The sequence below is a fragment of the Dipodomys spectabilis genome, unplaced genomic scaffold (assembly GCF_019054845.1).
Source record: "Dipodomys spectabilis isolate Male_0828 unplaced genomic scaffold, ASM1905484v1 ptg000018l, whole genome shotgun sequence".
NCBI lineage: Eukaryota > Metazoa > Chordata > Mammalia > Rodentia > Heteromyidae > Dipodomys > Dipodomys spectabilis.
In genome coordinates, this window is record NW_024870695.1 from 6005315 (window position 1) to 6030516 (window position 25202).

Sequence of the window (25202 nt, forward strand, 5' to 3'; positions counted from 1 at the left end):
TATATTTTAGTTTATGCATTAAAAACTTTTATTCTACAGAGTCCACCCACAGCTTTCACACTTGCAAAGCTTTTGTAGAACAAAGGTACTCTGGTCTACCTTGAATCAAGAGATAAAATGGATTCAAAATTAATACGAAAGAGAAAGAACCCCAAATGAGAGCAGTAACAAGAAAGTCTTATTGGTTAATCAGTCAGGGAAGTGACAAGGAAGACCTTTTTTGTGTTCTGAGACAGTCTCACTCTATTGGCCTGGAACTCATGATCCTCCTGCTTTGGCTTCCTGAGGACTGGTATTAAAGGCTTGATTGATAGGAAGTTCATTATGTACCCTGAGACATTACTGGGGGTGAAAAATCACACGAGAAAAGCTAAAGGCCCAGACCTGACCCACATTCTGGTAAGAATTCTACATTTATACTACAAGCTTATGTCCAAGATCCTCATTCTAAGAATTTGATATTTGAAAACTATCTAAATTCCCATGACCTCTTTGGAAAGTAAAAAGAAAAAACTAAGTTGAACAGTCCAGGGATTACAAACTCCTACAGAAAATATGGCTGCTATGTCTCATAGAGCTCACTGTCAAATTACAAATCCTGAGAATATAGGCTGTTACTAAGCATTCTACAGATGTTAAAAAATGCAAGAATTTGGGGCTGGGAAGATGGCTCAGTGGTAGAGCGCTTGCCTTGCATGCATGAGGCCCTAGGTTCAATTCCTCAGCACCACATAAGCAAAAAGAAAAAAGCTGGAAGTGGCACTGTGGCTCAAGTGGTAGAGTGCTAGCCTTGAGCTGAAGAGCTGAGGGTCAGCGCCCAGGCCCAGAATTTAGGCCCCATGACCAGACCCAACCCCCCCCCCCCCAAATGCAAGAATTTATCCTTAACAAGCTAAGAAGTAGAATTTGAAGCACCTGATAAACAAATATATTAAAATTGTTCTAAGAGATTATAAATGTTCTTAAAAGTAATCACAAAATATAAAAGTAAAAATCCAACTAATAAGCTGAATATCAAACAAGACACCTGGGGAAAACCCTGATGAGTATAATAGAACAACCAGAGGAAATTGCAGCAAGTCAAAGAAGAAATGCAAAATATGGGAAAAAGGGTAAGAGAAAAGAGAGTATACACACTAAGCTAAGAAACATTTCACAAAAGGGGGACATGTCAAGCCAGCTGTCTGTAATTATAGGCTCCTGACTATAATCCTAGCTAGGCAGGAGGCTGAGATCTGAAGATCACAGTTAGAAGCCAGACCAAGTAGCAAAGTCCATGATGCTCTTATCTTCAATTAACCACCAGAAAACTGGAAATGGTGCTATGGCTCAAAGTGGCAGAGGGCTAGGCTTGAGCAAAAGAGCTTATACGGTAGGAGCATCCAGGCCTGAGTTCAAGCCCCTCAACCGACAAAACAAGCAAACAAAAAAAGGGGGTGGGTTAGAGGACAAAAAGGGAAAGGCAAAAAGGAACATTTTTAAAGAAACTGAAATTCAAAACAAGAACTTAAGAACATACACTAGCCAGGTGTTAGTGGCTCACACCTGTAATTCTAGCTTCTTAGGAGGCTGAGATCTGAGGATCATGGTTCAAAGCCAGCCCGGGCAGGGAAGTGACTCTTAGGGCCAATGCACCACTAGAAAACCAGAAGTGGAGCTGTGACTCACCTTGAGCTGAAGAGCTCAGGGACAGTGCTCTGGCCCACAGGTCAAGACCTACTACCGAAAAAAGTACACTAAGACCTAAATAAAAAACTATTTCATGCATATAAATATATTCCTTAAAATTCTAAAACATAAAAATAAAACCACAAATAGGGGGTTTAAGGAGTTTAGTTATTACAGAGAAGCTAATTTATAAAGCTGGGTGCTGCTGGTTCAAATTTGTAGTTTAGTTACTAGTTTAGTTACTCAGGAGGATGAGATCTAAGGATCGCAGTTCAAAGCCAGCCTGGGCAAAAAAAAAAGACTCATCTCCAATTAACCACAAAAAAAAGCTGAAGTAGAGCTGTGGCTCAAGTGGTAGAGCATTATACTTAAACAAAAAAGCTCAGAGACAGTGCCCAAATCCTGAGTTCAGGCTCTAAGAGCAGCGCTTGTGTGAGCACACGCGCGTGCACACACACGCAAGCACGCGTACATACGCACGCGTACATGCACACGCGCGCGCACGCACACACACCCACACACACTCACACACCCTTATAGAAGAATGAAAAACACCAGAATTTTCAGCAGATTCTAGAAGGCAACAAAACAATTATCTTTCAAAGTGCTGAAAATTGACAATATAGAAATGTGTAAATACACTAACTACATACAAGTATATATTTGAAAAGCGTAATTCTGTGCAACTTTAATATATGAAGATTGACCACTGTTGGAACAAAAAGTAAATTAACTAAGAAGAATTGAGTAGTGCACAAAGGATCACCTGAACAACAGTGGGAAAAGTGCTGGTTGACATAAATATGAACTTAAAAAAAAATGACTTGGAGGAGCTGAGGGTATGGCTCAACAGTAGAATGCCTTCTAGCAAGTGTGAAGTACTTAAACACAAGAACTGCAAGGGAAAAAACCCTCAAATAAATGAAATATGAAAGGACAGCAAGTGAACTTTCAACTAGTTAATGACAATAAGTCTAAATAATACATATCTGCTTTCAAAATAATAAAAAATTTAAAACTACTATCTATTTAATAAATTCTGCAAAGAAGACTTTTAGGAGAAAACAAGTAAAAATCTACTTTTATTTTGTTTTTCATATGTTCCATATGAAAAACAAAATGCTGAAAGTAAACGGGTAAGACTCCTCTTCCCTCAAATGTACATATATATCTAAAAATTATCCAAAAATAAAGAATTTAAAGTTATTGTGACTGTACTACAAATCACTAGGAGGATATGATTATATAAAATTATATTCTAGTAGATACAAATGAAAAATTCAAAGTGTCAACATAATGACCAGTAACACAATAACTACAGAATTATCACTTTGATGAAAATACTTAAGACTCAATGGCCAATTCTTTGGGAAAGAACTAAAAAACTTAAAAGCAACTTACAAATTAATAGCAATAGAATATTTCACACATCAAAGCCTAGGGATTGCCATTATAAATTAAACTTGAAAAAAATTCAAAAGTAAATCCTCTTATTATATTGTAAGAAATAAACATAAAATAGAAAAACTGCTGACAGGATTATTGAAGAGAAAATTTAAGCTTTTACAGAAGCTAACCAACCCAGAGCAATTCTTCTGTGATAAAACTACACTCTAACAGAGTGCAAAATACAAAACTTATGCTAGAACACTAAAAAACAATGTCAAGAAATCCTACTTCAAAAAATTTAAGAAATACCATTAAGGACAACCCCAACACTTCTGAGAGCTTATTAGTAATAAACATTGGCATTTTTCTACTAGATAAAAAGTAGCTTTTTTTTTAACCAACTTGTTTGCAAACACCAATGGCTCCCAATGACAGACTATATATGCAAGTTTCTGTCTAAAGAAAAATTGAAAAAAAAGAAAAAAGAAAAAAGAAAAATTGAGATTGGGAATCTAGCTGTGGAGTTGGACGCATGGCTCTGGTGGGAGTGCCAGCCAATGAGCAAAAGAAATACAGAGTTTGAGTTCCAGTCTTGGACAAACAAAGGGGGGGGGGGGTTTGTAGTAAATTACTAATAAAATCTATTTTCCTCCTTTTTATTTTTAATTTTGTTGGCTGTGGAGCTTGAACTCAGGGCCTAGGCAGTGTCCCTGAGCTTTTTTCTCAAGGCTAGTGCTCTCTGATTTTGAGCCACAGCTCCACTTTCAGTTTTTAGGTGGTTAATTGGAGATGTGTCACATTGACTTTCCTGCCGAGCTGGCTTTGAATCCCAATCCTCAGATCTCAGCCTCCTAGATAGCTAGGATTACCAGTAAGAATGAACCACCAACGCCTAGCCTTCTTTTTTTTTTTTTTTGGTGATACTGAGGCTTGAACCTAGAGCTTTATGCATGCTTGTATAATGCTTCTCTTAGAAATAGTATTGTAGGGCTGGGAAGGTGGCTCAGTGGTAGAGCTCTTTTAGCCTTGCATGCATGAGGCCCTGGGTTTGATTCCTCAGCACCACATAAGCAAAAAGAAAAAAGCCAGAAGTGGTGCTGGGGCTCAAGTGGTAGAGCGCTAACCTTGAGCTGAAGAGCTGAGGGACAGAGCCCAGGCCCAGAGTTCAAGCCCCACGACTGGACCCAAAAAATAAAAAAAAAAAATAAAGAAAAAGTATTGTAAGCCAGGTATCTGTGGCTCATATCTGTAAGGTAGGATTTGCCTGCCTGAGCAGGAAAGCTCCAGGACCAGCACCAAAAAAAAAAAAAAAAAGGAGGGTGGGGGGGGGGGGAGGAGGAGGGAGACACAATTGCACTATGATTTCTGTAATTTATAAAATAACTTTATTCATATAAAATTTTACAGCAAATTCCAACACCTCAAAATGAGGTTAAGATGTTTATTCATTAGCAGATACCAGAGTATGTGAAAAGCTAGGAGCCATGTGACAGTGAGCAACCATGAGGGAACAATGCTTTTCTGTAACAGTGAAAGACCCCAGAAGTTAATTTCTGCTCAATCTAGTAAATGTTTATTGCCCAGTCAATTTATTTGTCTTATTTTTCATGCAGTTTACCTTTTATATATGTTAAGGATGATCCTGGCTCACACCTGTAATCCTAGCTTCTCAGGAGGCTAATATCTGAGGATTGAGGTTCAAAGCCAGGAAGACAGGGAAGTCCGTAAGATTCTTATTTCCAATAAACAACCAAAATGTCAGAAGTGGAACTGTGGCTCAAATGGTTGACTCTAGCCTTGAGCAAAAGCAGCTCAGAGGCAACACCCAGCACACACAAACATACAAGAAGTACATTTCCTGGTTAGGCATGACAGTGTACATCTGTTATCCAAGCTATGTGGTAGACACAGGTAAGAGGAATGTGGTTTGTGCCAGGCCCAGGCAAAAGCCTGAGATCCTGTCTAAAAACATAACTAAAACTTATGAAGGACTAAGGGAACGGAAACAAAAAAAAAGCCTTCCCACCCTCCCCCACCCTATTTCTGGTATTTTAGTATTTCAGGTAAAGTCTATAAAGTCTAGGAAAGATTAGGATAAGCACTTTATTCTCACAATTTCACTGCCTTTTAAGAAGCTCATGGAAAAGTTTACAGTACAGTTATATACTAAAACCAAGCAAACCAGTCATGAGAACTCATTGTCCAAATATTGATTTCAATAAATGCCTCTTCACTCCTCTTACGTGGCAACAGCTAGTATGTTCACAGCAAGTCTTTGGAAACACTTTTCTACAATGGTTTCCTCAATTCATCCTGTTTCATTCTTTCTTGAACCCAGTCCACTAGTTTGTCCCCCTTCCCTATCTACCAAAAGCACTCACTGTAGTCTCCAACAATGGTGGCCTGTCAGTCTTCATCTTATTTGATCTGTCTTCAGCATCCAACATAAACAATTAATCCCCTTTCCTCCCAGAAACTCCTTTATCTCTTTTTCATACACCACACTTTTCTAGACCTTTCCTCATCTTCCACACCTCTAAGTCTTAGAATATAAAGTCTTAAATTTGGAGGATCCAACTTTAATGCTCCAACTACTTCTTTCTTTTTTTAAAAAAAATATATTTTTTTATTGTGAAAATACTGTACAGAGGGGTTACAATACATGGGTAAGATAATGAGCACATTTCTTATCAAGCATTGTAGCCTCCTGCTTTGTTTCCCCTTCCCATCCATTCGTATCCTTCCCCTCCTCAAAGTTGTAAAGTTCGTTTTTCAACATAATGACTTGTACATCTCATTGTCCAACTACTTTATCTCAACTCCCAGCATACTCTATTCCCTAGGGCTGCATGAACCAAACATCACATATAGTTCATTTATTTGCTGATTTGTTTCTATAAATTAGAATATTTCACAAAAGGATTTTTGTCTGCTGTTTAGTGTTGTATTCCCAGTACCTAGATGAGATTTACTTAGCTCAGTAGATGAGCTCAATAAGTATTTGTTGAAGGAGATGAACAAAAACAAAAGTGATAAAGTTACAGCAAATATATACTAGAAAATTACCAGCCAAATACCTAAATAAAGGTATAAAACCTATCTCATTTAATTTTCTTTCCTTTTTCATGGGGCTTGAACTCTGGTCCTGGGCACTGTCCCTCAGCTCTTCAGCTCAAGGTGAGCAATCTATCACTTGAGCCACAGTGCCACTTCAGTTTTCTGGTGGTTAATTGGAGATAAAAGTCTCATGGACTTTCTTGCCTGAGCTGGCTTTGAACCTCAATACTCAGATCTCTGCCTCCTACTGAGTATTTAGAATTACAGGCATGAGCCACCGGTGCTTGGCCTCATTTAATTTTCAACAATGTAAGAGCTCAGGTCTTTGGGAAGTAGTAGAGGTGGGAGTGGTTAACATATTCTAAATTATTAACTGGCAGTGTCATGATTCAAAATTTATCAACTTTGGAATTAATACTTGTAACGTCAGGATATTAACTTTACTGGAATAATATTTGTTAACTTAGAAATAAAACCAACTCTTCTATTTAAGTTCCCTGCAATTATGAATCAATATCCATGTAAAGATAATTTAGAAACTGTAATAGAGGTGGGTACTGGTGGCTTATGTTTATAATCCCAGCTACTCAGGAGGTTGAGATCTGGAGGATATAAGTTTAAGCACAGCCTAGAGAAAAGGTGCTAGATTGTCCCCCAAATTAACTAGCAAAAATTATGGCTGGAGGCATATATGTATGGCTCAATAGGTAAAACACCAGCAGAGCAAGCATGAGACCCTGTGTTGAAAACCCAGCACCTCCCACCCCCCCAAAAAGTAATCTGTAGTCTTTTTATATTTTTGGTCTTTTGGAATAGGATCATACTATGATGCCCAATCTGGCCTCAAACTCATGATCTTTCTGCCTTAAGTGTCCTAAGTGCTGGAATTATCCTTTTAAGGCAAAAGGATTTTACACTGCCATGTTCAGTTAAAATAGCACCGATGAGTAAAGACACGCTTCAAAGTGTTTATTTATGTTAACATTTAAACTTTCAGTCTCTCTGGTAGTTACCCTCTATTGGAGCACCTGGGCTCACTGTTCAGACAATGATCAAACCTCATTAGCACTGACCTTTCTGGAAAGAGGAACAATGCTGTTGGGCCTAACAAGTCTCCTTTTCTTACAGCTCAGTACAGGACGTGTTCGGGCTGCCATACAGGTACCATCAGATGATGAAGACACTAGATTCAGTCGTTGTTTTTTATGTAATTGTTCCTCAGCATCATAACTGTCACATGAAACATGGTCTGCCAGAACAGGCTGAAGACTACACAGGGGAAGAAAAACAATTCATTTTTTAGAAAACAAAGCTTCTAACACTGGTTTAACCTCCTCATCTTCCAAATATAAACAGATATAAATAAGTATTTTCTACCACAGAAAGATGTCACTTCAGCAGCAGAATGTATCTATGTATATGTGCTATGTCTATGCTTATTAATAAGATTCTTGGTACAAAACCCAGTAAGTAAACTTAGCCTTAGTTTTTAAGTTTTAGTGATTAAGCATTGTTATGCAACAGAAACAGGATTAAAGAAAGTACAGAGGGGCTGAGAATGTGGCTTAGTGGCAGAGTGCTTGCCTAGCATGCACGAAGCCCTAGGTTTGATTCCTCAGTACCACATAAACAGAAAAGGCTTGAATTGGTATGTGGTTCAAGTGGTAGAGCTCTAGATTTGAGTACAGAAAAGCTCAAGGACAGAGCCCAGGCCCTGAATTCAAGCTCTGAGAGAGGGGGTAGGTGTGGGGAAATAGGGAGAAGATGGATGAGGGAAAGGGGTAGGGGACCAGACAGAGGAGGAGGAAGATAAGGACGACTTTAGAAAATGATGAAACTTGGAAATGTTGATGTCTTAAAATCAGTTCTTCTGCCAGGTGCTTGTGGCTCATGCCTGTAATCCTAGCTAACCAGGAGGCTGAGACTGGGAGGATCTGGTTCAAAGTCAGGAAAGTCTGTGAGATTCTTATCTCCAACAAACCACACAGAAAAAGCCAGAAGTGGCACTGTGGCTCAAGTGGCAGAGTGCGAGTCTTGAACAAAAGCAGCTTTGGGACAGAGTCCAGTCTTGAACCCAAGCCCTGGGACTAACACAAAAATAATTTAAAAATAGTAAAATAAATTAATTAAAATCCAGTACTTCTGTGAATCTTGAATTCTAGGAATGTATTTGTTTGTTCACTAGTATAGGAACTTTTATATATTCAGGAACCTTCCTATGTACAGATTTGCCAATTCAGACTTTTGGGAGCTAACCTGTTCTAGAACATAAAAGTTTATATGAGGGCTGGGAAGGTGGCTCAGTGGTAGAGCGCTTGCCTTGCAAGCCTGAGGCCCTGGGTTTGATTCCTCAGCACCATATAAGCAAAAAAGAAAAATAAGCCGGAAGTGGCGCTGTGGCTCAAGTGGTAGAACGCTAGCCTTAAGCTGAAGAGCTGAGGAACAGTGCCCAGGCCCAGAGTTCAGGCCCCACAACTGGACCCCCCCCCCCCCAAAAAAAAAAAGTTTATATGAACTTCTTTGAGAGATTCCTCCAAGATTAGGACTAATAATAATAATCCTGCATAATTGTAGATCTTTTATTTTTCTCCATGCCCATGTTTAGGGGATGTTAGCAAAAGGAAATACATTAACATATTAAAATATAGTTGATATAATACTGAACATTGAAAATATTAATGCATAATAGGGTTTCTGTTGCTTTAAACTGTGGTCATTCTGACTGGAAATAACTAAGAGGTCTGAGCTCACCTTTTAACAGCCTACCAGGTGTAAGAAGTAAAAGAAAAAAACTTACGTGTTAACAACCCCATTGACAGGTTTCAGTGTTCCACATGATTTGGTAGACATCTCTGAAATATGTCCAGTAGGGGCACCATGGCTTTCCAATGGCTGAGAAACAGACTCAATCTGAACAACGGACAGAAAAGTAAAATATACATTAACACCCAGCAATAGCCCTGCCAAAACAAGAAACAAAAAACCCCCCAAAACTCCACCATTTCATCTGACATATCTAAAGTTTCTGATGATCAACTAGAAAAACGAAAGTTGTATGACTGAAGAAAAAGAGAAAACAGAATTAGCTTCTGCTTTGGAGAAAAAGGAATAGGGAATACAAATATTTATCAGACTAAAAGTAGAAATCACTTGATAGGGAAATGACCTCAATAACTCAATGGAATCAAAGTTCAGCAAAAATAATTATATGGTAGCATAAGCCACTTAGGGTCAAGAATGTCACAGTAATAGCCACTTAGGGTCAAGAATGCTAGAATGCTATCAAAACATCAGTTTTTAGACAACTACAATAAAACTTAAATGTAGCTGGGTATATGGTGTTTTGTTTTAAAATATATACACACAAACAATATATACATATAGGTATATATAAATTTGGTAGAAAACAAAATTAAAGTATTAAATGAATAATTATCTGACAATATTATCTTTTTCTTTGCTTTCTACAGTGTTGGAAATTAAATATAGAGCTTTGTACCATGCTAGGCTAAGTAGTGTTTTGAAAAAAAAAAAGAAATATAAAATAGAATAAGATACATATTTACATATACATATGAATATGGAATTTCAGTATTTAAAACAAATTATGTATTTACTCGAGTGTCAATCATGTGGTGTTTCTGAGATATAGGCAATAAAGGCAGAAATGCAGTTATCCACTGGTCCAGACATTGTTGAAGTAACACAGAAAGGCTTTGAGGTTTTCTGAAGTTCTCATTCCAGTAAGTGGTACCAGCACATTTCAAGGCTAATAGAATTGGAGACTGAGAATCTATTTTTTTAAGTATTATTAAGCTTCTTTTGTTCTTTACATAAAGAAAAGTGTAAGAGACTAAGGATATAACAAATGTTAAAACGTTATACAAATTGGTTAAAAAAGTTAGTTCAAACTATATAACCATACAAAGTCATTCAGGTATGCTATGAGAAAACATGCTATCAAAGTTACGGTACAGTTGGTATAGATTCATGACTTAGTCTGCATTTATGTCCCTTGGAAAGCAACATTTTTTGTTTTTGTTTTTTTTTGGTTGGTTGTGGGGCTTGAACTCTAGGCTTGGGCTCTGTCTCTGCGTTCTTCAGCTCAAGGGAAGTGCTCTACCACTTGAGCCACAGCACCACTTCCAGTTTTCTAGTGGTTTATTGGAGGTAAGAGTCTCATAGACTTTCCTGACCAGGCCGGCTTTGAACCACAATCCTCAGATATCAGCCTCCTGAGGAGCTAGGATTACAGGCATAAGCCACCAGCACCTAGCTTGAAAAATAACATGTTTTGAAGAACTGTAAAGGTGGGGCTGGGAAGGTGGCTCAGTGGTAGAGCGATTGCCTTGCATGCCTGAGGCCCTAGGTTCGATTCCTCAGAACCACATAAACAAAATGAAAAAAGCTGGAAGTGGCGCTGTGGCTCAAATGGTAGGACAGCACCCAGGCCCAGAGTTCAGGCCCCACGACCGGACCCAAAAGAAAGAACTGTAAAGGTATTCCTGGCTTCTGTTAAAGAATTTTAACCAATTTATGAAATCTACCTAAAGGTATAAACTCTATCTAAAGGTATTAGAAAAAAAAATCCTTAAAAATATCTTACAACCAGTACCAGAGGATCATACCCAGCTAATTCAAGAGGTTGAAGTCTGAAGGATGCTGGTTTGAAACTGGGCAAGGAAGAAAATCTGCTCCAAAATAACCAGCAGGACGTACTAGCCTAGAAAGAACAAAGCCCCAAGTACAAACCCTAGAGCTGGTCTTCATCCAAAAAAACTCTTATGCACTAAGGTAGCTAGTGAGATAATGTAATCCATCAATAATACAAATACTCAAAATCTGAGGTCTAGTTATAAATTGTGGTATACCAAATGGAATGTTAAAAAAAATTATAAGGGCCAGGAATGGGGGTTGGAAAGTTGGCTCAGTGATGAGTGCTTGCTTCGCATGCATGAGGCCCTGGATTCGATTCCTTAGCACCACATAAGTAGAGAAAAGCAGGAAATGGTGCTGAGCTTGAGTGGTAGGGTGCTAGCCTTGAGCTAAAGAGCTAAGGGACAGCACTCAGGCCCAGAGTTCAGCTCCCATGACTGACAAAAAAAAAAAGGGAGGGGGGCAGGAATGTAGCTTAGTGGTAGAGTGCTTGCTTAGAATGCATGAAGTCTTGGGTTCAATTCCCCAATACCAGATAAACAGAAAAAGCCAGAAGTGCCACTGTGGCTCAAGTGGTAGAGTGCTAGCTTTGAGCAAAAGAAACTCAAGAACAACCACCAGGCCTTGAGTTCAAGTTCCAGGACTGGCAAAATAAATGAATAAATTAATTAATTTAAAAATTAGGATATTTTCTTTTATGACAGGTAAATATATTATTATTATTATTATTGCCAGTCTTGCCTGGATCTTGAACTCAGGGTCTGGGTGTTGTTCTTGAGTTTCTTTTGCTCAAGACTTTCTGCTGAAGACTTTTGCAGCTTAACTAAAGATAAGAGTCTCACAGACTTTCTCCTGCCCTGCTGGCTTTAAACCATGATCCTGTGATCTCAGCTTCCTGATTAGCTAGGATTACAACAGGTAGGAATTACCAGTGCCTGGCTCAAATGAGTGATTTTGAGCAGAAAAAAATACTGTTTATGTAAAAACACAAAAATTCCTCTGGAAAAAAAGAAAGAAATTCCATGGCTGAGATTATCTCAGCGATAAGATTACTTGTCTAGTATGTGCAGTGTCCTGTGTTCAAGCCTCAATACTACCAAATCAAAATAGAAAAAAAAAGAATTCAAAGTATTTTAAAATAGTTATAATGAGTTCAAAATGCATATATATATATATATGTATATATATATATATATTGACTAAAATATTATAGTAGAAATACATTAAGAAATCTCATTAAGAGTTAGGTAACTTTTACATTAAAACAATGAAGAAAACCTGAACCAGGCAATACAATATGACCAAATTCAGATAGGCATTAACTCAGATGAGATGTGTGGCTTCAGGCATGTAATATAGCTGTTCTAGATTTAAGAAGTTCTGGGTTAGATGAAATTTCTTTCAACTCAAAAATGTGATTATCAACCTTTTGGGTGGTATATAGTCCATAAGAGGAATTTCTGCCAGCTTCATATTCACTTAAAAGATAGCTTTTAGAGCTGGGCATAGAAGCACCTATTTATAATCTCAGCATTCAGGAGGCAAAGGATGAGAATTTGAGGCTAGTCTGGGCTACTCAGGGAGTTGCAGGCCAGCTTCAGATACACAGAGAAAACTGTCTCAAAAAAAAAAAAATCCTAGCTACCTCGTACATCTTAGCGTTGAATTCTGACCCTAGTCTAATTCATGTATTTACGTGCTGTACATGCTACCAATGTTAAATAATTCATAGACTCTCCATTTGGTCATATTAATGATATTTTCAAAAAACTAAACATGACTCTAACACCATAAGTACCTCTAAGAAAACTGAAAAATATGAGAGAATCTAAGATTCACCCAACCAGAGAATATGTTGGATATTCTTCCAGAGGAATATTATTTGGGGGCTCAGATGTATTCTTTTAAGGTTTATGGATTCCACAGCCAGAAAGAAGAGAAAACAGAAAGCTAAGGGGATACAACACTTCTATAATTTTCTTGTTTCCTAATTAGGTACCTGGAAGATTATCTTTTGGAGTAACCTAAGAGTTAGAGGCCCAAGGAAGATTACTGAACTGTTTTCTTCCCCAATTCAAAGAGACAGATATGCAACATTGAGACTCAAATTTGTTATTCATAGAGCAGGCATATGTCTCATTATTCCACCCTCTTACACAGACTTTTCTTTTTCAGTTCTGGTACTGAGACTTGAACTCAGGACCTTGTACTCTCACTTGGCCTTTTTTCTGCTCAAAGCTGGTAGTGCTCCATTACTTGACTACATCTCCATTTCTAGCTTTTGGTTGGTTGGTTACAGATAAGAATCTAATAAAACTTTTCTGCAGGGGGTGGCTTTAAACTTTGACCCTCAGATCTCAGCCTCCTGAGTAGCTGGCCAGACATATGAAGTATGACAAAGAACCTCGAAGAAAAACATTAAGTTCTAGTTTTATGGGTGCTTGTTTGACAGGGTCTAAGAAGAAAGTAACCTTGGTCCTCTTGACTTTGTTTTACTAAAAGAGAAAGTAAAGGAGTAAAAACAGAAGCATGCACTTTAAAAAATATACAATAAGCCAGGCACTATAGTAATCCTAGCTACTCAGAAGGCTGAGATCTGAGGTTGTATACTGAAGCCAGCCTGGCAGCAAAGTCCATGAGACTCTTCAATTAACCAATAAAAAAAAGAACAACAACAACAACAAAAACACAAAAATACCAGAGGTGTAGTAGCCACCTTGAAAAAAAAAAGCTATGTTGACAATTTGAGGCCTCAATTTCAAAGGCCAATACCAAAATAAAAATAAAATTACCACCCCCCCAACCCATATATACCAATAAGCTGTCCCTCACCTCCATCCTTCCTTTTTGTTGGTTACATGGAAGATGTGAGTCCTATAGAGTTTTGTAACCTTGATCAGTGATTCTCCAGGTCTTAGCCTTCTGAGTACCGAGGATTACTGTGTGAGCCAATCACCAGTAGTATTTTGATAAATAAATACTATCAAATTTGGAAATGATGTCAAGAATAATGTGTTTCGTTTTTAAACTTTGTATACATTTTTTTCATGCTTAAAGCTAATTCCCCATAAGCTGGTTTCATGCCTGTAATCCTAGGTAGGAGGTTGAGATCTGAGGTTCAAAGCCAGCTCGAGCAGAAAAGTCCCCGTGAGACTCTCATTTCCACGTAACCACTCAAAAAACAGAAGTGAAGCTATGGCTCAAAGTGGCAGAGCACTAGCCTTAAGCAAGAGAGCTCAGGGACAGGGCCCAGGCCCTCCCCTGAGTTTAAGTGCCATGGCTGACAAACAACAACAACAATATACCCCCACCTCAAAAACAAGCTAACCCACCTTTCTCCTCGTCATATCTCAATTCAGCATAGTTTTGCTTAAAATCACCAATGTTAAAGCCAGAGAAAAAAATCGTGTACTGATAATTTCCATGAACTAGCAACTATGGCTAAGAAACTGTCAACTGGGAGTGGAAGTTTCTGAATATTCTACTTCCATCAAGTCACCTATCTGGCTTTAATTTCTGCATAGGTAAAATGGAACCAATGTGCCTCATTTTCCCATGTCTCTAACTTTAGACTAAAAACAAAATAGCCAGGCCCAGTGGCTTAAACCTGTAATTTACTTGAGCTAGCTATTCAAGAGGTAAAGTTCAAATGGATCATAGTCTGAGGCAATATTGGACAAAAAATGATATTTCATCTCAGCCAACAAAAGTTCTATCCCAGCAGTCTAGTTGGTTCAGATCTAAATGCTAGATCCTATTCTAAATGTAACTAAAAGAGAATAGCTTAAGTGATAAGTGCCTAGCAAGCAAAAGGCCCTGAGTCGAATCTCTTACTGCATAAAACAAAATAGAACCCCAAACTATATACTTTTTATATTTATTTATTTTTTCATTTTGGGGGTCTGGTTGTGGGGCCTGAACTCTGGGCCTGGGCGCTGTCCCTCAGCTCTTCAGTTCAAGGCTAGCGCTCTACCACTGAGCCACGGCACCACTTCCGGCTTTTTTCTTTTTGCTTATGTGGTGCTGAGGAATCGAACCCAGGGCCTCAGGCATGCAAGGCAAGTGCTCTACCACTAAGCCTCCTTCCCAGCCCCACAATATACTTAAAAAAAAAAAAAATTTCCGCCAGGTACAATGTTATTACAATAGGCTTAAATTATAATAGGCTTAAATTCTAGGATTTGTATTTTCTAGATTTGTGTGATAGTTGAAGAATGTTGGTAAGGTTGAAACCTTTGATTGTGAAATTATGTATGTAGCTGAGAAAGAGAAATTATCTGATTTTTAACAAACATAGGGGCTGGGAAGGTGGCTCAGTGGTAGAGTGCTTGCCTTGCATGCCTGAGGCCCTGAGTTCGATTCCTCAGCACCACATAAGCAAAAAGAAAAAAGCCAGAAGTGGCACTGTGGCTCAAGTGGTAGAGCACTAGCCTTGAGCTGAAGAGCTGAGGGACAGCACCCAGGCCCAAAGTTCAAGTCCCACGACTGGACCCAAAAAAAAGGGATAGACTAAAGTTAAAAACAGTAAGTACCTAGTTGAGGTACTAAAGATTTGAGAATAATGGTTCCCTGCTAGTGGCAGACAAATCCTAGAGACTCTTATTTTCAATTAACTACAAAAATAGCCAGACTTAAAGTAAGAGACCCTGAGTTCAAGCCTTCGTATGGACAAAAGCCAAACCAAAACAAAAAAATAAGAAGTAAACTGAAATCGCAGATCCAGAATTCCTTTTAAAGTTAATTTACAAGATCAAGAGATTTAGAAGGAGTCTTATCCTTTGAAACAGTAAAAATCTGGGAACTCTTCCTGGATGAGTAAAGATACAATGAAAGGCATGTCTGACTAAAGGGAAATCCTGAAGGCTGTTTTCTGGGTAGGTTTTACTCACCTCAATCGTTGATCTTGGCCAGCTCAGAAAGTATACAACTACAGAAAAGAACAGCTACTTTGAGATTTTAGCTCCCATTTGCTTTGTGTGGAACAGGTAATATTTCTCTTCTGATTTTCCCTATATTAACTCTACTATATTAAAGGGACTACTCAAAAAAAAAAAAAAAAAAATTAAAAGGACTACTCTGTAAAACTTAAGCTTTATAGTTACCAGCTACTGAAATCATAATGCTTAGAGTTGAAATGCATCAATTATTAAAAAAACTTTCTTGTAATTCTTTATTGTTTAACTTACTTATTATTCACAGCCCAACTTACTTGAAAAGGTTTAGTTAGTATTTAACATAGGGAATGAGTATTTTCAGGACAGTAGCTACCTTTTATTCTCTATCTTTTGGCCTTGTCAGGCCACAGAGCACCATTTAACATCCCTGGTGACTACAAAAATTCAGTGACCAGAAAACTTATTCCTGTCCAACCAAAGCTAAGAATGTTATCTGGAACTGTTTAAAAAACAGCAATAGCTTACATTTTCAGCATGCCTTTCTTCTGAGAAAGCATTAATTCTTCACTTAATACTTCAGTTGTTTTCCCTATCACATCAATAAAGTGGGATGAATAGGAAAAAGAAACAAAGCTCATTTTACATATAAAAAAAGACATGAACATTTGTTAGTAGCCATAAAAATAAGTATTAAAATTTATTTTCATTATTATAAAGATGATATACAGAGGGGTTACAGTTACAGGTAAAGAATACATTTCTTTTTGGACAATGTCACCCCTTCTAAAATCAGTTTTGGTTAAAAACAAAAAATAAAAAAACAAAGAAAAGATTAAAAACAACAACAACAATCACCTCCTCAATTTTCAACCTAGCCATTTAAAAATACCCAGAGGGGACATAAAAAAGGTTTGTGTCCATTCAATTGTCCATAAGAAATATAAGAAAGATAATCTAAGCTGGGTACTGATAGGGCTCATGCCTAGAATTCTAGCTACTCAGGAAGCAGAGATCTGAGGATTGTGGATCAAAACCAGTCCAGGCAGGAAAAAGCATCATCGCTGATTAACCACCAGAGGACTGGAAGTAGTGCTGTGGTTCAAAGTGGTAGAGCACGAGCCTTGAGCAAAAGAATTCAGGGACAGTGTCCATACCCTGAATTGAAGCCTCATGACTGACCAAAAGAAAGACAAAAAGAAAGATAAATTTACCTTTTGTGTAGCTTTTAGAGCCATACTTATGTTTCACAAACTCAAAAAGAAAAAAGAAAAAAAGAAAAAAATCAACTATGGGTCCTTTTGGAAATTAAATGAACCTACTACTATCAACAAAATATTTTCAACCATAACTGAAAGATGCAAAGAAAGAACTAATTTCAGAAAACTGCATTTTGATTGTGTATGAAAAGATACTATATAGGGGCTAGTCTGAAGTATTTGTTAATAAGGAAAAAAGAGGCTGTACTGGAATTAAATGAACTCAATTCTTGTTCAGACAGGTTCTTCATATATTGCCAGGGCTGGGTTTGGATCCTCAATTTTCCTGCCTCAGTTCATGAGTTTGAATATATACAGAAGAATAATGAAATAGAAGTAATGTGTGTGGTGTATGGATATATGAATGTACATACATGACTTTCCCAGCTTTATCAACTGAAAATTCCTAGAACCAATGGCACAAGTAGCAATGAGCTTAATTAGTACTCAGACCTTGGTTTATAAACAGTTCTCCAATAAACATGAGTCAAGGCTTGAGCAGGCAAAATACAAAATGAGCCTGGAACATGTTCTTGGTGCCAAAAAGCAAGTATCTAAATGTGGAAGAAGCATTTTTGAAAAGATACAGGAGCTGAAGGAGCCCAAAGCACAGACCATTGAAGCAACTAAATACTAACAATAGACTATGATCATAGTCATAACATTAGTACAGATCAATTTTGATATAACTGAATGAATAGGTGAACAGAGAAAATATAGCTCATCTTACAATTCCAATTAATAAATGTAAAAAAAGCACCATTCAGTAAACAACACAACAATAATTCACAGAGAAAATGTTATATCAGTTAATAAAATTGTAGAGAAAAGTAATGAGTAACAGAAAAGAATATATGCATAGTCCCTCCCAATAAGATACTTGAAGGGGAAAAATCACTAAATTTAGAGGAAAAAACTGAGACACCACCTCAACCAAGTGAACTAACTAGATAAAAAAAGATACATCAACACCATAAACCCTCTGATACAAACACTGAGAAGGGCCTAGTATCACTTCCATTATTTTAATAATAATTTCTTTTAACAAAAAGAAAACATTTAGGCAAGTATTACACAGACACACACACAAAAAAAAACCTGGCCAATATGCTAGAGTCAAAACTATAAAAGAGTAGAGGATATTTTAAATATGACAAATAAATGCAATGTGGGATTCTGGACAACAAAAGATGTAAAAAATTACACAAATTCCAGCTGGGCATTGGTAGTTCATGCTTGTAATCCTAGCTACTCAGGAGGCTGAGATCTGAGAATCGTAATAGGAGGCCAGGTAAGAAAGTCCAGGAAATTCTTTTTTTTTTTTTTTTTTGGGTCCAGTCATGGGGCCTGAACTCTGGGCCGGGAGCTGTCCCTCAGCTCTTCAGCTCAAGGCTAGAACTCTACCACTTGAGACACAGTGCCACTTCTGGCTTTTTTTTTCTGCTTATGTGGTGCTGAGGAATCGAACCCAGGGCCTCAAGCATGCAAGGCAAGCGCTCTGCCACTGAGCCACTTTCCCAGCCCCTCCAGGAAATTCTTATTTCTAATTAACCATGAAAAAAGCCAGTAGTGGAGCTGTTGCTGAAGTGGTAGAGCCCTAGACTTGAGGGACAGTACTCAGGGCCTGAGGTCAAGCCCCAGGACCAGCAAAAGAGGAGAGAGGACCAACAGGAGAGGAGACAAGAGAAAAGAAAGGTTCTAATGAAATTTGTTATTAATTTCCAGGTTTTGGATATTATGGCAAAATGTTAAAATTTAAGGGAAGCTTGCAAAGGTTATAAGGAGACTGTGTACTATGTCTGCAACTTCTTTTTGGTGCAGGTCCTAGAGCCTGGGTACTATCCCTAAGCTTCTGTGCTCAAGGCTAGTACTCTACTACTTGAGAGCCACAGTTCCACTTCTGGCTTTTTGATGGTTTATTGGAGATAAAGAGTCTCACCAACTTTCCTGCCTGGGCTGGCTTCAAACCACTATCCTCAGATGTCAGCCTCCTTAGTAGCTAGGATTGCAGGTATGAGCCACTAGTACTTTAGCTTTCTTAATTTAAAATGTTTTCTTCACCTATCAATGAAGATGCATATATTCCATGTTAGCTCTTCTTTGGTCATTATTATTTTTTAAATATGTGAAAATGGAGTGCTGTTTATTTGAAAGATAGAAGAGGGAAGAGGTAAAGATAAAGGGGATGTTTAGGAACATTAGAGAAAAACTACTAGCAGCTTTTATATTCTCTTTTCAAAGGCATACCCTTTTGTTCAGAAACAGTCTTATTTCAAACCACCATTTATTTGTACCTAAGAAGACTATTGCAGCAATAAAGCTAGTAGGGCCCTTTACTTTCTTTCTTCCAAGGAGGCTTCCAAACTGCCTTTGTGTGACAAGTTAGTCTGAATTCTTCCCAAAATGGGGAAAAAACATTTTCTTTACATCTTACTTTCCTCTGCCCCACTACTCTGTAAAAAAACAGAATCCTTCTACTTGTAGGAAACTGAGGTAGGAAGATTGCGAATTCCAAGCGAGCCTGGGCTACATAGTGAATCCCTGCTTCAGTAAGAAAAACACAGAAGAAAAAACACTCACTACACAAGGAAACTGGAGCACACCTCTCCATTCCAGGAACTACTTCCTGGCTCAAATAAATGCTCATTAGGGCTGGGAATGTGGCTTAGTGGTAGAGTGCTTGCCTACTAGCATGCATGAATCCCTGGGTTTGATTCCTCAGTACCCATATACAGAAAAGGATGGAAGTGACACTGTAGCTCAAGTGGAAGAGTGCTAGCCTTGAGCAAAAGAAGCTCAGAGACAGAGCCCAGGCTCTGAGTTCAAGTCCTAGGATTGGCAAAAATATTTTTTTTAAAAAAAAATGCTCATTTGCTTCTGATCACAGGTTGGAACCTTTGAAAACATTTTTGTCTAATTAATATATCTGTACTGTGTATTCAAGGCCTAAGTGCATGTTTGTTTTGTTCAAGAAAGCAATTACTCAATTTGGAAATGAGGCAGATTATGTATCCTTTCAACTTAATAATAAACATTATCAAATGAGCCCACCTCAGTCAGGTAACTATCCATAAACTACTTAACTATTTTAGCTGTTGTTTATAATTGACTCAGGCCCATATTATTTAAACTGGATGTCTTATTTTAGAACACTGATAATTTTGTGCCTTGTTGAAGAAGACATAATACCATACAAGAGGTTATAACTATAATGTTAAGTTTTTGTACGTTGGTAAATAATGTGATTCTGTACTCTCTTTTCAATAACGCCATATTAAAAAAAAAAAAAAATCAATATTTTTGCCATCCTTTTTATTTCTTTTTTATGCAATTCTTGGGTTATTATGTTTCACTGGACTTTGTCATTTCTAAAAATACTTCTGTTGTTAATTCCAAGGAGTTTCAGAAATGAAATTACAAAAATAAATCAACACAAAAAAAACCTTCCACATCACTATTTCTAAAAACCATAAAGCCTTCCTTTATTTTGTGCTAGCCCTATGGCTTGAACTCAGAATATAGGCACTGTCCCTGAGCTTTTTTGCTCAAGGACAGCACTCTACCACTTGAGTCACAGCTCCACTTCCAGACTTACAGTGATCACTTAGCACTAAGAATCTCGTGGATTTTCCTGCCTGGGCTGGCTTTGGACTACAATCTTCAAATCTCAGCCTCCTGAGTAGGCTAACTGGTGTTGGCCACCTGTCCCAGCTTCTTCTTCTCTCTCTCTCTTTTTTTTTTTTTTTGTAGAAACAATACTGTCACAAGAGTGCATATTGATTGGTTTTTGGTAGTAATGGGGTTTGAACTCAGGCCCCTGTATATGCTAGGTATGACTCTACCACTTGACCCATGCCACTAGTCCCTATGACACGTCTAAAAAAAAAATAGTGAAATAAATGAATGGTTTTAGAATTCAGAAAGAAATTATAGTTCTCCCAAAATAGGGCAAAGTAAAGAATCAGCAAAAGAGACAGATTTGTGCTAGGTTCTAAAGATATAGAATGTTGTAGAGCATGATAGCTTTATCTTTACTATAAAGTAAGAAGCACCCAGGGGTGTGTACATGTGTGTCTCTCACACACATGCATACATGCATGTGCGCTTGCACACACACAAGCGCACATACACATACTATATGAGAGGTACTGATACTGGCTTATTCATTCATTTAGACTGTGAAATGTCAACAGCAATAAAAGGGATACATCTCCCTCCCTTCAGCTAATGTAAAGATTCTAAACACAGGGGGTAGGTAAACTGTGTGACAAAACCTACACTCTGAATGAACATTTATTTCCCTTTTTATCTCTTATACTTACCAGTTTATCAGTCCCATGATCTGTCTTCAACTCTGAACTAAGAGGAAGAAGCAAGTCTGTTGTGTGTTCTGGGGGAGGTGCCTCTCCAAGAACTATCAACCCCTGTAGAATAGAACAGGGAATAGCATGAGTAGTACATAAAAAATGCATTATTTCCTCCCCCACAGTGTAACCCCTGCTTTCACTATATTTGATGTCAGTATAACATGTGGAGGAGACGGGGACAAACAAGTCGTTTAAAGATTCAGGTGGACCTGTTGCAACAATGAGAAGTACAAAATGTCATGTCAAAACCAGCTTTACAATGTCGGTGGGGGGGGGGGGGGGGGGGGGGGTATGATTGGGTGGGAGGGAGGGGGGAGGCTGGGAAGGGAGGTGAAGGGTAAACAAAGGAGGAGGATGCAATGCTTGGTAAGAAATGTATGCATTATCCTGCCCATGTAATTGTAACCCCTCTGTACAGTATGTTCTCAAATAAAATAAAATAAAATTTAAAAAAAAAAAAATGCATTATTTATTTAGTTTTAGTTTTTATTTATTTTTTTGGCCAGTCCTGGAGCTTGAACTCAGGGCCTAGGTACTGTCACTGAGCTTTTGCTCAAGGCAAGTACTCTACCACTAAGCCGAATTCCCAGCCACCAAAAGTACATATTTAATTTAGAAATTATAATTGGGAATGTACTGGGAGCAATGGGTTGGTTTACCAAAGGCCCTTACCTAATGGCTCAGAAACAAACTCATCTCTAACAGCTGCTTTTCCCAAAGATTTACTAGCAGAAACAGAGTAATTAGCAAGACAAAAGACTCAGATCTAAGTTTTTGTCTCATCTGAAGGCTCAGATTTTTATTCTTACCAGATTATGGTATTATAGCTTTTTTTTTTTTTTGGGGGGGGGGAGGGGGTTCCAGTCGTGGGCCTGAACTCTGGGCCTGGGCGCTGTCCCTCAGCTCTTCAGCTCAAGGCTAGCGCTCTACCACTTGAGCCACAGCACGCACCACTTCCGGCTTTTTTCCCCCTGATTATGTTGTGCTGAGGAATCGAACCCAGGGCCTCATTCATGCAAGGCAAGCTCTCTACCACTGAACCACCTTCCCAGCCCAGATTATGGTATTTTATATTAGCAACTAGACCCTACTGGATAAACAAGAGCAGTGGAGATTTTCTAGCTAACTTGATCAGAAATATGGTGGATTAGTAAACTGAATTTACTATTGTAAATGATAACTTAACCAATTGTATTTGAGCAAACAAAACGGATGAGACAGATGAACATTCCATGTAATTAGAAAATAAAAACTTGTACTTCAGAGTAAATTCCCACTTGGTAATTTCAAACAAATTTTTTTCAGGAAATAATATTAAAGTTATTAATGGAAATTTTGTGTTAGAATTATCAAACTATATCTTCCCAGGTCTAGCATCTATTCAGTAACCTGTTGGGAGGGGAGGGGATTAAGGCAGTGTATTTTACACCTTACTTGATACTCTTTAGGAAATGAGATGCAAAAAGATGAAAGGAAATATGGAAAATTTTCAGCTTAAAGAAAAATAAACCTAGAAGTGGTGCTGTACTTCAAAGTGGTGAAGCGCTAGCCTTGAGTGAAGAATCTCAAAGACAGTGCCGAGGCCCTGAGTTCAAACTCCAAGAGTGATAAAAAAAAGGAAAAGAAAAAGAGAAAGAATTTTTTTTTACTTGAAATCAAGCAAAAAGCCAACTAACTCTTGAATAAGATGCTATTAAAAGTAGCCTATGTGCAAGATGAAATGAAGACTTAAAATTAAGAGAAAGGCCACTAACCAATATGAAACATTAACATTTGGAAAAAGATGGGTGCTGTAGCATTCACCTATCAGTCTAGGTTCACACTCTAAGCCCACCAGAGTGAATCACCACTAGTACTAGAGATACGACTAAACACTAGAAATCCTAACAACTATGAGGCCCTGAGTTCAAACTCCAATATTATTAAAACAACCGAAAATTTCTTCAAGAAGTTGGTACCAAGCTTTTCCTTTTTTAAGAAGCCATGTGCTAGAGCTGGGAATGTGGCTTAAGTGACAGAGTGCTTGCCTAGCATACTTGAAGCCCTGGGTTTGATTCCTCAGTATCACATACACAGAAAAGGCCGCAAGTGGCGCTGTGGCTGAAGTGGTAAAGTGCTAGCCTTGAGCAAAAGAAAACTCAGGGACAGGGAGCCCAGGCCCAGAGTTCAAACCCCAGGACCATCATGCATAAATAAGTAAATAAACAGATGAACAAATAGAACGTGCCCACAAAAGCATAGAATACTTGAAATCCAACTTATTACAAAAGTACATAAACAGACAATATTTGGTTTTCTCATAAAAACAACTATAATAAAATGTCATGGCCGAATGGAATTTTTGCTTCAAAATGTTTTCCTCCCTCATTCACAAGCACAAGAGAGACCAGACCTTGTAAATTATCATTGTAAAATAAAAACTATTTGCAAAAGGTGGATATCTACTACTTTCTCAAAAACAGTGCATTCAGGGCTGGGAAAGTGGCTCAGTGGTAGAGTGCTCGTCTTGCATGCATGAGGCCCTGGGTTTGATTCCTCAGCACCACATAAGCAGAAGAAGCTGGAAGTGGTATGGCTCAAGTTGTAGAGCTGAAGAGCTGAGGCACAGTGCCTAGGCCCAGAGTTCAGGCCCCACGACCAACCAAAACCAAAACCCAAACCAAACCAAAACCAAACAGGGCTTTCAAGAAATGTTCTCTGCTTAAGAGTTCTACTTAGCTCTAGTATAAAGAAGACCCAAATGTATGCTCTCTAAATTGAAATGAGGAGGCCCTACCTTATATACTTCTAGCTTTTCTCCCAAAATGTTGTTGTTTATGTCAATATCATTATCCCTTGAACAAATGTTAGCATACATGTTAAGTTGTTGATATGAAAGAGTTGCCAGTAGGTAGAAGGCCATCATAATCTGAATTAAAAGTTATGATGTTAGCTGGGTGCTGGTGGCTCAAGCCTGTAATCCTAGCTACTCAGGAGGCTGAGATCTGAGGATCATGGTTCAAAGCCAGCCCAGGCAGGAAAGTCCATAAAACTCTTATCTCCAATAAACCACCAGAAAACTGGAAGTGGCACTGTGTGGCTCAAGTGATTGAGCCCTTGCCTTGAGCTGAAGAGTTGAGGGACAGCATCCAAGCCCAGAGTTCAAGTCCCATGACCGACAAAAAAAAAAATAAGTTATGATGTTATCCATTGGTAGTAAAGGATGCAGTAACACATTCAGCCTTTGATGTCTCCCCTTCCCTCAGTCTCTCCTAGTTTTTCCCTCCCATCCCACCCACAAGTCATATAGTTCATTTCCCATAAATGAACTGTGCTAGTAAGTAGCACAGTTGTGTTTGTTCATCTTTTCTTCTACCTTTCTGTTATCACATAAAAGCAGGCAAGCTAAGTAGCCTGGGTAAAGTCAAGACAAGATCCTAGCCAAAAACAAACTAAAACCAGAGGAACTGTGGACGTAATTCAAGTAGTACAGCCCTTGCCTACCAATCTCCAGGATCAAAACAGATAGATAAGTGTCCCCTGGCCTCTCGCTCCCCCCCCCCACCAAAAAAAACCCATAAAAGTATTTGTGCACACAAACACAACACAAATATAAACCAGTATACACTGTATGTTTATATACATTAAATGGATGCAACAAATGATTATATTATTCTAATCTCAGCTATTATTCTAGTTCTCAAATATAGAAACTCCAACTTAACTACTGGCCATAAAAGCCTAGACACTTAAGAGCCATGTGATATAAAATGCTGTTTTTCTTGGCTCAGGAAAGGCAAAGCCAGTCACCACTTATTATTTCAGTCTATATTCTAAAAGTCTCATTTAAAATTATCCTTTGTGAAGACCAGCAAAAGAAAGAAAGGAGAAAAAAACAAAAAAAGCTGGAGTGCTGGTGGTAGCTTACACTTATA

At 38.2% G+C, this 25202-nt stretch overlaps 1 protein-coding gene across 3 annotated transcripts in view; it reads right to left on the bottom strand.

Annotated features, from left to right (window-relative positions):
• The window catches only part of Kansl1 (KAT8 regulatory NSL complex subunit 1), a 143957-nt gene that overhangs the window by 25004 nt on the left and 93751 nt on the right, over positions 1 to 25202 (bottom strand). For all 3 annotated transcript variants that reach the window (XM_042674101.1, XM_042674099.1, XM_042674100.1), the window contains 3 exons: positions 21244 to 21345; positions 8912 to 9024; positions 7188 to 7383 (listed from right to left, as the gene is read on the bottom strand). In XM_042674101.1, the coding sequence (XP_042530035.1) occupies positions 7188 to 7383; positions 8912 to 9024; positions 21244 to 21345 (411 nt within the window). The remainder of the gene's footprint in view (positions 1 to 7187; positions 7384 to 8911; positions 9025 to 21243; positions 21346 to 25202) is intronic.